We start from the raw sequence: 17436 nt of genomic DNA, 5'->3' as shown, positions 1-17436 counted from the left end.
GAAACAGGTTAAAAGAAAGATTCCTGTAACACAAAAAGGGTGAAACACACGTAGGAGATCAGAGGTTTAAAAAAAGGCAGCAGCGAGACCCGATAAAACAGAAATGTTCAGAGAAAACTGGATGCAGGACCAGATGCAGTCATGGTTTTTTTTACCATTTTTTAACATTCACTTTGAAATTTGACAAACAAATCAGAGGGCAATGAATCTACAACCACCTGCACAATAAGCAAATTTAGATCACTTTGCACACTGCCCCTTTTTTCCAAAAGCAATTTGGAGGAAACCATGACAGTGTGTATTCTGTGCATCTCTCAGCTCCACACTCTACAAGTGCTTCTGGACTGCAGAAGGAAATGAAAGTAATGAAAAAGAAATCTAATGCCAAAGCTGTTCCCATACAGTATCTTTACTCACTTGTTTAACATTTTCTGCCAAGAATACGACATAAACACTGCAAAATCCCAGCTGTGTTATCACTAGGAAAAAGTCCACAATATACCTGAGAAAGGAAAAACAAACAAACATACATTACAGTTCCCATATGTTAACCTATTTCTATCTAACACACAATTATAACTCCTGTAAATTAATCTCACCAACACTGGAATGTAGGTTCCTCTTCTGACAAAAATAAAGTGGTTTTGTGGCTTTTTTGGTGGTGGAAGTGATTTTGTAAGCTTTTTTTTTTTTTTTAAGGTATATCACATGCTTTAAAGTGTCATAAAAGGAAAATCAAACATTTAACGGTGTTGCACAAATATAAGCAATGGACATATACACTCAGTTTGCAAATAACTTCTGCTGCAGTAATTTAGCACTACAACACAGCTGTCTTCCACTGATACCAGAGATGAAATATCTCATACAGTCTTAGTTACATAAGCTCCAGCAATTCAAGATGACAAACATTTCACAGCTAATTGGATCTATACAAACGTATCCACATACACATTCAGACGCTGTGTCTCTTGGGAAAAAAACAACATTCTAAACTATGGTTCATATTGTTTTTGAATAATGATTCATAGGATGGTGGCCTGAAGACACATCATAATGAAACTCTCTTAATAGTTCCTCAGTAGAGAAATGCCCCAGTGAACAGATTTGCAGAAGCACAGTGATTGTGGATACAGAACTGTCACGAGTGGCATGTAACTCTTTGGTGTGTTACAGTATTTCCACTCTATTGCAGCCCAATCTCCCTCTATTCTCAGCTCTAGTCCATTCCTATGAAGTCATCACTAAAGATCCTGAAACACAACTTCCCTCGGTCCCACGTGAAATCAAGTGACAACCAAAACACACAACACGAAGTGCTAAATCCTTGAAAATAACAAGACAAAAATACTCTTCTCCTCAGGAGAAGAAAAAAAACCTTACAATTAACATGGAACAGCAACTCAGATTTTCAGTTTCACTGTGTAGTCATACCGTAAGCTATACAGCAACAGATGGCAAAGACAACACGATGCTCTTTTTTTCCAAGAGGGATTAAGTATTTAAGAGAGACAACAAGCTATCAATACCTGCAGGCTGCTCCTGTAACTATTGTTCTCATTTGGAATAATATTGTTACAATGTAGTAACTATTTCTCTATGATCTTTCAGAAATAAAAGATGGCTTTGATCCCTTCTGAACTAAACACACAAAGTCATTCATGTTTGCAGTATCAACTCGCTCAGAAAGCAAAGTCTGATGCAGTGAAACGCCTTTGTGGTAAAAGCCGGCAGAAACTTTCATTGCTACATTAGACAATACAGAATGAACTTCTTGTTATACCATATGCCTTCCTGTTCTACATGTCAGAATTCCTTCCTTCACAGCTCCTTACAAATGAAATGCCTTACAGACAGACTTACTCCCCAGTCATTCCCAGCGTACAAGTTGACTCCAGGAAGTAATTTTATGTGACAGTATTTGTTGTTCCAAGTACGGAGAACACATTTTTAGAACTAGCTACATCTCAATAAAAGGCAAATCTCCCAACCACTCCAAGTGTAGCCATTCATTTTAATAACTGATTTATTAAATTAAATTCCACTGTCAACTTACCTTCCCCAAGAGGATCTTTTCTGAAGGGCAGTCAGAGGCCCCACTTCCATGGCATAACTAACTGTATCACTATAACCCAGTGAGGATTTTTTCAACCTGAGATCAAGAAATGAAGAAAGAATGGAGTTAATAGAAACAATCAGAGCCTAGATCTCCACCCTGAGAAGGCTGGTGGCCTCACAGGGTTATAAGGAATCATTTGTGACTCCACTCTGCAGTTACTGAATTTTAGAAGTACAGCTTGGGCTTCCTTCTCACACGAAGGAATATCTTAGCACTCCCTAAGCAAGTAAACCAAAGCTGTTCCCCATTAATTCAATAACACTAAATCAGTTTACGTTTTTTTCTGAATGACAGCTTTCCCAGCTACATGGATGCTCACTACTTTGTGTGATTTCAGTTCAGAAACATTAGTATGAGAATTTTCACTGCTGCCCTTTAACACCTGACCAATATAGAAGTGGTTAATGACAACGACTACTAATGGAAATACTGTCTGCCCAATTTGAAACCACTTTTCCCAAAGTGTTCTAGATCTCATTTGGAATAATGTGTAGCATTTATCTGTTCACTGTTATCATTTTAACACATCTCTTAGCACCACGATTTTGAAGAATCCAATTGCCACAGTCCAAAGAAATGGAGCTCACATGTAAGCATAAAATAAATTAACAACTCTCTGTTTATTCTGTGTTCATAAACTGACAATTTATAAATTGAACATTTTTCAGAGCTGTGAAGTTTCAGAAGCTAAGAAAATTATGCAGATAAAAGAGGGCTAAAGGACTGAAGGTAAGCCACTAATACTGTAATGACAAAGACCTGATTACCTCCCTATTAAGAGAGGGAACAGGAAATTGGACAATATATATTAAACCAGCTTAATTTTGTGTAGGAGCAGATAATTTTTTTGCAATGTATTAATGTAGTGTTGCTCAAAGCACAGCTATCAGTTGCAGTTGTACCAAAACTATGTGCATCCCTTTTGTTAAGTACAAGATTTTGAGCTGAAGAAATTGCCACAATGTCGTGTCATTCCACAGACCAAAAATCAGAACTGGAGAAGAAAAAAAATAACATTCCAACTCAGCAACAGAGTGAGTAGTTCCACATTTACCTCTGACATAGACAGTGGCTGCAACGTACCAAGATGTGCATACAATGAATGGATATAATTCCTATGATCACAAGGCTGACTGGTCCAACCTGGTGTCGAGACAAAAAGAAGGAAGGATATAAACAACAAAAGTAATATAAACAGAACTTCTCATGAAAATACACTGGAGTAAAATTTTTACATGCAAAAAATTCACATTTCAGCACATAAATAGATTTTAAGGATTCAAATGTTATGCAACCTCCCCTCCCCCAACCCACTGGAGGATTTGCAGCTGACTTTCTATGGCATTCCTCCCTTTTAACTGACTGTCTGATAGACGATGTCTTAGAGATGATCATGCAGTGAATAGCAAGGGGGCACAAACAACTTCCCCCATTAACGGTTTCATTAAGATATTCATCAAAAGAATTACCACAAGAGAAGGTTGAACACTGAACATTTCTATCCCATTTCATTGTCATCAGCATTGCCATTTTCAAGGCTTGTTCCCATTACATTAGAACAGCTGATGATGTGCAGTGTAATAAAAAATAAAAACAAAGGGGGGAAAAAATAACCTTGTCACAATCAGTCCCCTGCTAACTTTTACCATTCTGAGTCACAGATAATTTCTGAATTAAGCAATTTCTTTTAGAACATAAGATTGACCACAAGTTTTCACGGAAGGTACTTGCTATACACATAACTTTCGTCCTTACATTAAGCCTCCTATAATAAAGAACTGTCTCATTTAGTTAAAAATTACACTCGATGAAATTTGCACTACCTTAGAAAATGATACTGTTTGTTAGTTGGTGTAAACTAATTGTGCTCAGAAACGGAAGACTAATTTAAGAAGAAAGCAGTACACCCTCTGACATACAATCTGGCTACAGAAAAGTCTGGGTAAAGATGAGATCAACCCAGAACCAAATCCCATTCACAAGAACCTGAATGAATCAATTTTTTTCTGTTTTCAGACTTTTCTTTTTGTTGTTGTTGGTTTGTTTTTTTTTTGTTGCTGTTGCTTTCTACAGAAAAAGCAACGTTTTGGCCAAGCAAAAATATGACATATTCTAACAGAATTACCGAGATTTAAAGAAAAAACTTCGTTTTTTGGTCAACTTTTACATCCTTACCACACTGAAAAGGAAAAATAGGAAACAACCCAAAGTAGGTAGGTACACATGGCAACTATATCATCTTTCAGGCTCCGTCACGTATTTATAGATCTTCATAGGTAATTTTACTATCTATGAAAAATGATTCAATCTTACCACAATGCCAGCATTTTTTAGTGCAAGTGGTAGACCAAGAAGCCCAGTTCCAATGTTTCCTTTGAGAAGGTGGGTAAGCGTTTGTACAAACCTAAGGATACAAACAGAACACATCACACAACCACATTAGGAGCACACTCACGCTGGATGGGGAAAATTTATCTCCATCATTTATTAGCATATTTATTTTACTCCATCATTTATTAGCATATAAGAAATGCTTCAGTTGGAAGAGACCTTAAGGAACATCTGTTCCAATTCCCTGCCATGAACACAGTTGCCACCCACTAGATCAGGCAGCCCAGGGTCCCATCCAGCCTGGCTCTGAACAACTCCAGGGATGGGGCATTTACAGCTTCTCTGAGAAGCCAGTACCAGGGCCTCACTGCCCTCTCAGTGAAAATTTCTACCTAACATCCAATCTAAGTATATTTGTAAAACTGTTCTTTCTTGTCTTATCAACATCAGACCATGCAAAAAGTCACTTCTCCCTCCTGTTACAAGCTCCCTTCAAGCACAAAAGGCCGTGATGAGACCACCCCAGAGCCTTGTCTTCTCCAGAATGAACAAGCCCAGATCCCTCAACCTTTCTTCACAGAAGTGTTCCAGCCCTCTGAATATCTTTGTGACCCTCCTCTGAGCCTGCTCCAACAGCTCTATGTCTTTCTTGTACTGGATGCAGTATTCCATATGGGGCTTCCTGAGTGCAGAGTAGACGGGGACAACCACCACCTTCATCCTGCTGTCCACTACACTGTTGATGCTGCTCAGGATACAGTTGGCCTTCCAGCTTTTCAACCATCAGGTTCTTCTCCACCTCTGCACAGCTGTTCCCAGTGTTTTCTCCTAGTCTGCAGACATACCTGGGACTGCCCCAACTCAAATGCAACAGCTTGCCCTTGGTGTTTTTGAACCTCACTGTGTTCACATGGGCACACTGTTTGAGCCTGTCCAGATCCCTCTGGATGGAAGCCTTCCTTCCTGTTGTGTCATCTTGGTATCATCAACACGCTTGCTGAGGGTTAACTCAATCCCACTGTCTAGATCATTGATAAGGATGATCTGTAAACCATCTCTTTGCTCTACCTACTTTAAAGTGGTACAGCACATTCAAAGGATGCTCTTATTATTCTCTAGAAATGAGTTCCTTCGCATAGGACATATAAATCTGACCTCCAGGTCCCAATTCCAGCTTGCTAAAGGCCATTTTCTGTGTAATTTTATTGTCATTCTGTATCAGAAAGATTCAAAGTTTCATCTAAGCTATTTTATAATAACAACACTCAAAATAATTACCTGTCAGAATTGTGTTTTGTGACTATGACAGCTTTACACAATAAAAAACAACAAAAACAGACCTTACAAGTTCTTCAAACATAGCTTCAACAAATAATCTATTACCAATGTATCTTAAGTATCTATGCATCAATGTATCTAAGTATACCTACAGAACCATAGCGTGGCTGCAGGTAAACCACTTAAGAGTTTGGTAAGCTACTTATGAGAAGAAAGTTGGAGGCAACAAATTTTAACAAGCTGATAGTTAAGAATAATACGTACGTAATGCCTTCTTCACTGTCAAGTTGGTAATGCTTCTCAACTGGCAGCAAACTGTTTTCGCGCTCCTCATCCGAAACATCTGAATTTTGTTCATCAATCAAGGGCTTCATTACTTCCATGTCTAAACAACAGAGTCAAAACAAACTTAGTCTTAGGCAGAAATGTATTGTTTAGAAATAAAAGACAATTTTAAGTAATTTGCCAGTCCTTGAGATTCCTTTATGTTACCAAGTACAAAGCTGGCTTGGAGAGATAGCTATTTACATCACATGTCTACAGAAGAAATGCTGTCTCACTTTAAAGGGGTGCACATTCACATTATTCAAAAGTAGGCTGGTTTATGGCCAGACACCACAGATTTAAGGAAAACGACTTTGTATCATCAAAACAATGATGGTTTATACAGTTTCAAAAGTTGATACAACATACGGGAAGAAAAGTCATCCAGTGCTAGAAAAGGACAAAATTGATCTTGAATGCCCAGATCTTACAAGCAGAAAGTAAGGGCAACCTCCACCCGGCCATTCCATCCTACCACTGAATCACAGAGTATCTCAAGTTGGAAGGGACCCAACAAGAATCAAATAGAGCTGATTCTCCAGCTCCATGCAGGACCTCCAGACCTCCCAAAATCAAACCCAATGTTTAAGAGCAGCATCCAAACACTCCCTGAGCTCCAGCACTTGAGGCCGTACCCACTGCCCTGTGCAGGCTGTTCCCTGCCCACCGCCCTCTGGTGCAGCCCCTTTCCCTCACCCCCAGCTGCCCTCCTGACAGCTCCATGCTGTTCCCTTGAGCCCTGTTGCTGTCACACAGAGCAGAGCTCAGCGCTGCCCCTCCACTCCCTGTGAGGAGCTGCAGCCACCATCAGGCCTCCCCTCAGCCTGCTCTGCTCTGGGCTGAGCACACCACGGACTTCAGCCGCCCCTCATACACCTTGTCCTCCAGACCCTCCCCCATCTCTGTAACATTCATTTGGATCCTCTTTAATATCTTTCTTGTATTGTGGTTCTCAAACAAGTGCCAGTGTTGGAGGTGAGGATGCACCAGCGCAGTGCAGTGCAAGGCCTGATGCACCCAGCGTGCTGTTGGCCCCTTTGGCTGCACCCTGTTGACTTACATCCAACTTGCCAACCAACCCCCAGATCCCTTTCCCTGAGGCTGCTCTACAGCATCTACATCCCCACGTCTGTACACTCATTCAGGGCTGCCCCACCTTGATGCAGAATTCAGCGCTCTCTCCTGTTAAACTCATTATGGTTGGTCATCCAGCTCTCTTAAATCATCAGGATCTCACTGCAATGCCTCTTTATCCTTGAGGTAGTGAACAACTCCTCCCAGCGTAGTATCATCACAGACCTACTCATTACACCTTTGAGTCCTGTATCCAAGACAACTGACTGGTACAACAGGTACACTAAAAGATATCCCCTATCACTGTCAGGAGAACCTAGATAACTGAATTACACTACATGCTTGAACTGTAATTTCAAGATCCTTTTAAAGCAGCATAAACTGACGCTGCAGTCAACATAAGCAATCTTGCTATCCAGTTAAATAACAGCTCTAAGCAACAGCAAGCAGCCTGCAGTGAAAATTGCCTCTCAGACAACACTAACAGCTTTTGCCAGTTCCATGTTGATTAAACTATAACCATTTCTAAATGATTACAGTTAAATAAACCAAATCCTGCCAACAGCAAAAAGGTTATTTGCCTTCTGCAGCACCCATTCATAAAACAGATCTCAAACAGATGTGTAACACCGGTGCCACTGCAGAAGCATTTCAAAGAAGGGATGGCATTTCCAAAGTACGTGGCGGAACACACACTTGCCAGGTAAAAGCTTTATTTAGGGACTTCTTGTAATCAACCTAATAAAATCACTACTTGATGTAAAAACAAGATACGTGTACAAAGCCTGATAGGAAATACTGAATACGCTGAAAATCAGCTATTCAAAAAGATCTTTATTAAACCTTAAGTCTAACCCCACAGCAGGGCAATGAAGCCAAACACAAGCACCAGGAACTTCAAACAACTATTGAACAGGTGTTATGTATCCAATAAGATAGAAGGCAGTTTATCATAGAACCCTTAGAGTTGGAAGGGAACTTTGAAGGCCATCTAGTCCAATTCCCCTGCAATGAACAGGGATAATACACCTACATCAGGCTACCCATGGCCTGATCCAGTCTCACCTTGAAATCCAGCTAGTTAAAACCCAAGCGTGTAGATCAACCTCACCTAAAGACAGCACCAACTCATCTGAACTAAGTGTCAATGACACCAGTATTGAAGGCACTTGGAAAAAAACAAGAGGAGCGCAGTGGAACGCAGTGTCAGAAGTCAGATATCTAAATGGACAGTATAGTGTACAGCAAATTGATACTCGGCCGTATTCTAATTACACAAGTTGAGATAGATTTAATCACCTTTCACTATATGGTTTATACTATCTGTACTGACCAGAAGAAGGGTCAGCAAAGAGGTGCCCTCCCTCTGTTGCCGGTGCATTGAGCTGAGCTGTACTGCAGGACACCATGACCTGTCTCCCTAAGCTGAGTTACTGCTGTGCTCATTTCAGTGCTCACCAAGTCTTTCCCCTCTAACATCAGCCCAAACAAAGTGCCAATTCTTGAGGTTTCACCCAGCAGGCACACAATCAGGAACATATTCATATTTTGAAACAGTGAGTCTAACAACCATAGAACCATCATAGAGTGTCTTGGGGTTGAAAGGGACAGAAATCATTTAGTTCAAACCCCCGTGTCACAGGCAGGGCAGCCAACTATTAAATCAAGCAGTAGATCACATAGCCCGGGACCCCAGCCAACCTGGCCTTGTGGGTTTTCTTTTGTAGCTCACTGAGGGACTACTTCAAAGCAGATCCCTCTAAGAAAATAAGAACTGTGCATGTTTTTATGGTTTATTTGGTCTTATATTTTTTACAAAGTCAGTATTATTTCAGTACATTCCACAAAGACGTGTGAACCACTGTACAAAGCAAAACACTCATATTTGCAATAACCGGTCATTTAATTCAGATCCTCATTTCTTTGCACACTGTGACACTGCCTCCCAGAAGGCATTAGGAGGGTAAACACCCCCACGATAACCAGGACTTGCAAGCAGAAGGCTTCTTCCACTTGTTTAAAGACAGCTTCATCCACCTCTTCATCACTTGCCTGCAGCAGACACTCACTGCTCCATTCCCCTGTCAGCTTTACCTTCTGGGCTTGAGCCCTGAACTCATTTGTCCCACTCAGCAGTTGATTGTGACAAACAGTAAAGTGCTTTTGAATGTAAGAATTTACAAAACAGAAGACATACGCAGGTCAGTCAAAATATACAATCATGATTTATTTAAACTCCCTGTATTTAGCATGCATGGAAGCACAAGGATGTTCTCACATCTACAAAATGAAGATGCTGACTTTCCAGAATGATTCATCATCCAAAAAAGGGACTGCAACCTCTCCACCTATAACTAGGCATTCCAAAGCTCCTGAATTGCCTCCTTCTTCCCATCACTCTTCCTTGATCCCATGACTCGTGGACAGCTTAGGGCTACAGTATAGGAATGAATCAGCCACCAGTGACAGCAGTAAGGCATAATATCATCTTTGGATCATGCAGCTTGCTCAGCATCCCTCTGTGTCTGATGGTAGATCTCTACTGTTGAGGTACTGCAGCTGCGTCCCAGCTGCACAGTCCATACTTCTGCTGAGAGCTTATTTGGGATATTACACACATCTAATGGATCCAAGCATGTTGTGTAGAGCACATTGGTGAAAATAATTTAACCTTCCTTTGTCCTGCAGAGCAGATACATACCCACAAAGTAGAAGAGCAAGTACTCAGCCTGCCTGAGACCGTCTGTGAGAAGTACACAGTCACTGCCAGAGCTTTAGCATGGAATATGCGTGTTAACTTAGACTGCTTCCTAGCATGATCCAACAAGCATAAATAGGGCATTAAATTCAAACTACAAGACCAGCACAAGCATGCCAAGCCTCAGCTGGAAGTGAACCTGGCTGACCGTTGCCTCATGAAGCATATGGTATAGCATACATCTCAGTCTTCCTTAGGTACCTGCTCCACATGCAACCCAACATTATACACTATTCAAGATCCACTCCAATAATGGTATTTACAGAGCAGTTGTGGATGCCTCACCCCTGGAGGTTCTGATAGGCAGGAACCCTGGGCAGCCTGATCTGGTGGGCAGCAACCAGCCCACAGCAGGGGGCTGGAAGTGGATTCCGTGATTTTTGCATTACATTTCATGATTCAGCACAGAATGACAACTCACTTCTACGCATGTTTTGCTTCTACTCAGCCAAAGTACCACACAATTATCAAATGTCTTTCTATCAGCTAATACAAACCCCTTTCCTGCTTGCCCTACTACAGAAACCATGTCAAACCAAGCACTTCATCCTCACCTGTTATTTCAACATTTCTTGTTGTTTCTGCACTCTTCTGCAAACACCCACAAAAGAAGGATGCTAAAAAGCTCTGCAAGCGTTACTGCTACAATCAACAAGGCGTCACTGATCCATGACAGATGCATGCTATGCTACATCACACAAACATCGATCCTGCATCCTCAGACGTCTGAGGAACTTCAGCCATGAGGCAATCACTTACTATACAGCAGGTGATTGTAATGCAATGTTTAAGTTATGCTGACCAATATTTCCTGTTCAGTGCATCTTCCTACCACCTACAATTCAACCATACCTCTATAGACTTACTGCCAAAGAAACTGTTGAGCTGTTACTAAATGTACTTAATTCTAAACCTATCTGTAGCACACTCAAGGAATCCCTTAGTTAGAAAGTCTTGCAACCGAACGTATTTTCACTAAGGACTTCAGTCAGTTTCTCTGTATTGCTCAAGCAATTAACGCTCCAAAAATTAACTGAAGCCCTCAGCTCCACTAAGGACAAAACTAAACTCCATCATCTATAGCTGAAAGAGCAACAAAAGGATGAGGCTGTTTCCACAGCTGCCAACCAAGTTAAAAGACAAAGAAATATGAAAAACGCAGTCAAATAATCTCCTGCTGTTCCTTCAGTGAAGTTCACCCCCCTGGGCAAATTCTTATCTAAAACCTGCTTTCCAAATCAATTTAGCAACTTGTTTTTGTTTCCCTTGAGGGTTTGGGAAGCGTGATCTAACAGCAAGAACTGGATTTGACATGTAAGCATAAAAAGATTTGAGGGCAGGATATGGCTTATCATCATTTGTATCAGCTGGTTTTACTCTGTTTATGGAAGACGACAGATCTTGTTAGAGTAACTACTTGAAAGTAATGCCTCCTATTTTATTCTGTCGGCCCACAACACCGGAGGTGGATGCTGGTGTTATGGCATCGCACCAGAGGGCAGCAGAGGGGCAGAACGGTATCCAACATGGAAGGGCAGAGTGTGCAACTAGATGCTTTTGTGTGAAAAAAGATGGTTCCCACTGACATTCATTAATGCTTGCTGAACGTTTATGGAGAGCATCGTGATCATAGACACTGTTTGAGGCAACGGTATGTTCCAGCAATGCTGACAGTGGGTCACAGTGCAGATGTTTATGAGCGTAGCATGCAGGCTCTCATTCATTACTGGCAAAAAAATATAAACATTTAGCAGTGGTGACTATGTTGAAAACTAGAGTTTTGCTCTACCAAACAGTGTCACTGAGCTCTTCGTATCTGTTGTCGTTTACAAGGAAACAAATAGGAGGCATTACTTTTGGAGCAATCTATGTACATTATACGCCTGGCAAAAGCATTAATTAAACTGAATCTTACAGATACTTCAGTTACTCACAGCTCCTACACAAGAACTTCTAACACAGCCAGAAACACAGCAGGAGATTCACAGTCCTACAAAGTGTTTATCAAACAGAGGGTGACTCACAGTGTATGTTACAGGAATGCAGACTCTATTTAATTTGTTATTGTTTTAATTGCTTCATAAAAGCAAAAATCAGAAGCACTGATTCTATATACTAGCCTAAATACGATTTGAAGCTGGTATTTTATCATGGGCTACGCTGATAACCCACACACATAGCCAAGCTGTGGCTTCTACATGGGACAAGACTAACAACCAGGCCTGTGCACAGCAGATACACTCCTGGTCCATAGCACAGGAACACAGCACCATCACAGGCAACAGCCACCACTGCAAGATGAGGCATTTGCACAGCAATTCCATTTGATTTACAGATGTCCATTTATCATCTGGAAGTCGTGGAGAAGCTGTTCAGCTCAGCAGCCAGCACCAGGGCTCTCAAAACATTTAGCCACAGAGAAAACAGTTAACACTTGCTTTCGGAATCCACAACTAGTTCAGTAAGCAACGCACAACATAACTCTCAACTAAGCCTTTAACCACAAGTATTTTCCTCCACACCCTCACCTTCAGCCTATGAAGAACCTTCACAGTGTTTTCTGCAGGTGAACTGCACAGCACTGTCTATAAACACACATGACTCACCAGCTCTACCACAACCACCACAACAGCTCTCAGTGAGCACGAGGTTAATGAGCAGCAGTACCCAGAGCACGACTGCCTGGACTGAATGGCTTAGGAGTCCTTTCCTAGCCCCAGGGGGAGCTAACAGATAATCCCATCCAACCACATACCAACCAACGCCCCCCGGCTCATTTCCTGCTACCTTAACTCCATCTGGATGAATGAAGAGGAATGAAAACATGAAAAAAAATCCAAAATTAAAATTTAAAAGGAAAACTCGTGTGTTAAAGAAGATCCATTTATCTTTTTATTAACTGCTACATGATAACATTATTTACAGACTCAAAGTTAACATATTTTGCTCGCCCTCTGTGCTATGCATAGTGCAGCTGCTTTAAATATTATCTGGGGCAGAAGGAGGTAATCTTGCATTGTATGTTTCTCTCCATTACAGACTGTGCTGTAGAAGCCAATTTATTCTGCTTTACGATATGATTTTCTCTATTAATAAAGGTTGAGAAGTCGATAATGCCACTGAGTGAGCAGGAAGAATTGTTTGCTTCTGCATGAAAACCATCAAAATCCAGAAAACCAACAGGACATGAATTACAAACCCAAGGGCCTTCACAGCTTATTATGCTCCTGCAGAGAAGCTCTTTTACCCCAGCTGACAATAGCACATCTATTTGCAAAGTCTCACTTAATCCAGCGCACTATGTAGACCAAGGTGTGCATTTCTACATGATTAATATGTGATCAACTGATGACACATGGTTAAGAACTTAAATGCTATTAAGTACTCATAGAATCCTTAAGGTTGGAGAGGACCTCTAAGCTCACCTGGCCCAACCAACAGCCCACCCCCTCCATGCCCACACACCACATCCCAGCACCACATCTCCACGGTTCCTGAACACCTCCAGGGACGGTAAGGGAAACCACCTCCCCGGGCAGCCCGTCCCAATACCTCACCACTATTCCTGAGGAGAAATTTGTCCTGATATCCAATCTGAACCTCCTCTGTGCAACCTGAGGCTACTGCCTCTCATCCTATTGCTGTTACCTGGGAAAAGAGTGTGTCCCCCACCTCACTACAACCTCCTTCCAGGCACTTGCAGAGAGCAATCACGTCTCCCTCTTCTCCAGACTACACAACCCCAGTGCTCCAGACCCTTCACAGCTTCACTGCCCATCTATGAGCCTCTTCCAGTGCCACAGTGTCATCCTTGCAGTGAGGGGCCCAAAACTCATGGAGAAGCATCACCAGTGCTGAGTAGAGGGGGACCATCAGCTCCCTGCTCCTGCAGGCTGCACTATTTCTGATACAAGCCAGGATGCCACCAGTCTTCTTGGCCACCTGAGCACACTGCTAACTTGCATTCAAGCCAGCCATTAGCCAGCTGTCCCAGATCCTTTCCCCCACTCTGCCCAAGCCTGTAGGGTTGCCAGGGGCTGTAGTGACCAAAGTGCAGGACCCAGCACCGTGTCTCATTGAAGCTCACGCAGTTGGCTTCAGCCCATTGATCCAGCCTGTCCAGATCCCTCTGTAAGACCTTCCTACCTTCAATCAGACCAGCACTTACTCCCAACCTGGTGCCATCTGCAAACTTACTGCAGGTACAACCCAAAGATGTATTCAACGGGACCGGTCAGCAATTTCAAAAAAAAAAAAAAAATCTCAAGTTTAATCATGTGTTTATCTACATTTTTAAGCAGGTAATCCCATCAATAATAGCAATAACCTCGTTCTGAGGCTCTGACAACCCCTGGCATTCACGCAAACCGGAGCAGCTGACTGAAGCAACGAAGCTTCTCCCTGTCACTTTGCAGCGAGGCCGACACTTGCCCCCCGTGAGCCCCCGGCCCGCCCCGCTCTGCTCATCCCCGCCCGGTGCCCCCACAGCGCCGGACCGGCTCCGGGCCGCTCATGAGGAGCGAGGCGGCGCAGCGCTCCCCTCCCCCTGTGGGATGGTTCCTCCCGCCCGCCGCGATGCGCCGAACGCCGCAGCGCATCCCCCCGTGGGCCGAACCATTCCGCCTCCAGGGGAGGGGGAAGGACATCGTCCGGCCGCTCCTCACGCCGCTCCTCTCTACGCCCCGCGGCGAGCTGCCGTCTCTCTGCCCACCGGCTTCTCCCGCCGGCGACGCGCACGGCGCAGCTCACCCAGCTCCTCCCCGCCAGCGGCGTCCATCTCACACCGCCTTCTCCGCGCCCTTCCGCCAATGTGGAGCCGGCCGGCCCGCTGCTGCGCATGCGCCGAGCCGCGCCTGGCGGGGGCGAACCATAGATAGCGGCCGGAAGGAGAGGACGCGCGGGAGAGAGTGGGTTTGGTCCTCCGGGGTGGGTTGGCGGTGGCCGCCATGTTGGGTGCGTTGACGCCTTGTCAGACGCGCCTGCGTCGGGACATACCTGAGCTTCACCCTGTGCTTCCTTGTGATCAGTCTAAATCCCTGGTCAGGGTGAAGTAGAATAGGGAGACATTGTGGCCTTCCAGTATTTGAAGGGAGTGTATAAACAGGAGGAAATATGACTGTTTGCAAGGGTGGATAGCGATAGGACAAGAGGGAATGGTCTTAAACTGGGACAGAGGAGGTTTAGGTTAGATATGAGGAGGAAGTTTTTCACCCAGAGGGTGGTGATGCACTGGAACAGGTTGCCCAAGGAGACTGTGGATGCCCCATCCCTGGAGGCATTCAAGGCCAGACTGGATGTGGCTCTGGGCAGCCTGGGCTGATGGCTAATGACCCTGCACACAGCAGGGGGTTGAAACTTGATCTTTGAGGTCCTTTTCAACCCAGGCCATTCTATATAGGCATCATGAATTCAGTTTATCTACAAAGTTCCACTAAGAAAAACTGTGACTTTCTATCATCAGTTTCTATCCAGTGGAAAGCCATTTATTTCTACTGCTTTCCACTACTGCATCAGAGGTCACTCCTCAGGGAAGAGGCTTGTGATGTACTGAGTAAGATTTATCAAGTATGGTCCAAAAAATGTATCAGATAACTGGTGGAGATCAATAAATGTTCAGAAAATTTAGGAGAGTCTACGCTGTGATGGATATTCGTGGTTTTACTATATTTGTATTGTTCCTCTTTAGTAACAATGGGAGGATTTACTTCAATACAGGCATCTGGTTTATTTCTGCATCCATAAATCAATGCAAAATGATTTCATGCTACGAATATTGCAGTCAACGAATGCATATTTACCTTAAGCTTCGTATTCTGAATAGCATTTGTAGAATCCCTTTTAGAAGTCATGAATTCAACTCGTTGATTTTACTGGTTTCTTCCACACAGATATAAACTAGATTTAGTTTAGAGGTTTCTCAAGTTTTGAGGGACTTTTCTTCCAGTTCTTTGCAGAGTTTATTTTTCAGGCTCTTTATATTTGTCTTCCAGACCACCCTGAGGCAATAACTCTTATAGTTGAATCGTATGTCATCCAAAAAGGCATGTCCTCTTGAACCTGTACCTGATGCGTCAGAAGTGCAGACATACAAACACACTGAAAAGCTTTCTGCCTGCATCTGACGAGTTATACTTCTCCTTTTTGTAGCAGTTCACATTTTAATACTTGATGCAGGTTCTAAGTTACAAGATGATTAGTTTGCGTGATGCTTTAATGAGCCACTGGTAGCCCTCAATTATGTTGCCATCTGTTTGCCTGTAGTCTGTAATCCTGTCTGGTTGGCAAACGGTTGGCATTGCTCCAAGGTTTATATCACTGTTATAACCACATGATCACATATCATGCCCACATGAGCACGCTTTGATATCACCTTGAATACGAATGCTGTATCCATGTTTCATTGCGTCCCAAACAGCTTATTGCTTACCTAGGAATCAAAGAGCAACGGCTCATTTGATGGCTGACATGAAAACATTTATATATATTTCCAATTCACCAGTCAAAATTGTGAGTTTCCTTTCTTATAAATTCCTTATGTTCTCTTTTCTGGTATGTAATGGCCAGTTTCCAAGCATTCCTATTTTTGGTTTTTGGCAAAATAACTATTAACTATTAACTATAACTTGCAGACTTAAGTTTTTAGGGGGGGTGTTAGTTTGATGTGTGTTGGCTCAGAAACTGTTTTGTTACATCTTCCTGCTATGAAGTTTCAGGCTAAGCATGGAACAGCTTGTATTTCTTCAGCATGATGAGTCTTTTGGAAGAAGCTCCACAGGTTGGTTTTCATTGTGTCTGATAGATTCACATCCTATTTGAGGTTCACCAGGAGCCCTGGGTGGTTTTTCTGATGGGCTGCTTTCAGCTGGGTGGCACATGGTGTGTCCTGAGGTTGTTCATGAGGTGTGTAGCTAAAGAATGTGTGTTTTCATTGTCACTGCTTAAGAAAACAAATCTTAAAGGGACCACCGTGTTCAACAGCTATGCTTAAAACTCCCAAACTGCTGTTCGCAGATTTGATTGCCATAGATGTGATGAGAAATAAATCCTAAAGTCTGTAAAATTGGGCTGTTGAGTAACCAAATGTTTAAAGCCCGCAGTGTGTTGATTCTCTTTAAGCTCTGATGAAGAATAAATATGATTACAGAAGATGCTGCAGCTGTCACAAGAGCTGTCGGTGGTTCATACTTCAAACAGAAATCCTCGGCACCGTTCAAATATCAGAAACATGTGAGAAAGCCAGCAGGATGTTTCCCAACATGACTCATTGTCACAAGGCACAAGTACAATATTTTTCTGTCGCTTAATGAAAATAAGAGATCTGTATCTGCATGTGGATCTGCATAAGGGACTTGTCGGTCAAGTTTTGCCAATATCAAGGTTTTCTTTAGTTGTTTAATGTAATGGGCTGCCATTGTCAACTTACTTTCAGTACTGTTCAAAGTCAAAGTGCAGCATCCCTTCAATAAGCAGATCGTCTGTTTAGATACTAGCAAATCTTTGCCAGGTCATGTATCACTACTCTTGAATAAAGAAATCCAGGTGTAGTGCATGA

At 42.7% G+C, this 17436-nt stretch overlaps 1 protein-coding gene across 2 annotated transcripts in view; it reads right to left on the bottom strand.

Annotated features, from left to right (window-relative positions):
• Positions 1-14711, bottom strand: part of SLC36A4 (solute carrier family 36 member 4) — an 88790-nt gene extending 74079 nt beyond the window's left edge. Inside the window, exons 1-6 of one of the 2 annotated variants that reach the window (XM_072337727.1) lie at positions 14634-14711; positions 5993-6113; positions 4433-4523; positions 3174-3262; positions 2057-2152; positions 418-502 (exon numbers count right to left, since the gene is read on the bottom strand). In XM_072337727.1, coding sequence (XP_072193828.1) covers positions 418-502; positions 2057-2152; positions 3174-3262; positions 4433-4523; positions 5993-6113; positions 14634-14661 — 510 coding nt within the window. In that variant the 5' untranslated portion in view covers positions 14662-14711. The remainder of the gene's footprint in view (positions 1-417; positions 503-2056; positions 2153-3173; positions 3263-4432; positions 4524-5992; positions 6114-14633) is intronic. The other variant, XM_072337735.1, reaches the window with a different exon arrangement.
• Positions 14712-17436: the final 2725 nt, after the last annotated feature.

Source organism: Excalfactoria chinensis, chromosome 1, assembly GCF_039878825.1.
Source record: "Excalfactoria chinensis isolate bCotChi1 chromosome 1, bCotChi1.hap2, whole genome shotgun sequence".
Classification (NCBI taxonomy): Eukaryota; Metazoa; Chordata; class Aves; order Galliformes; family Phasianidae; genus Excalfactoria; species Excalfactoria chinensis.
Note: the sequence above shows the minus strand (reverse complement) of the source record. Positions and strands in the feature narration are given on the sequence as shown.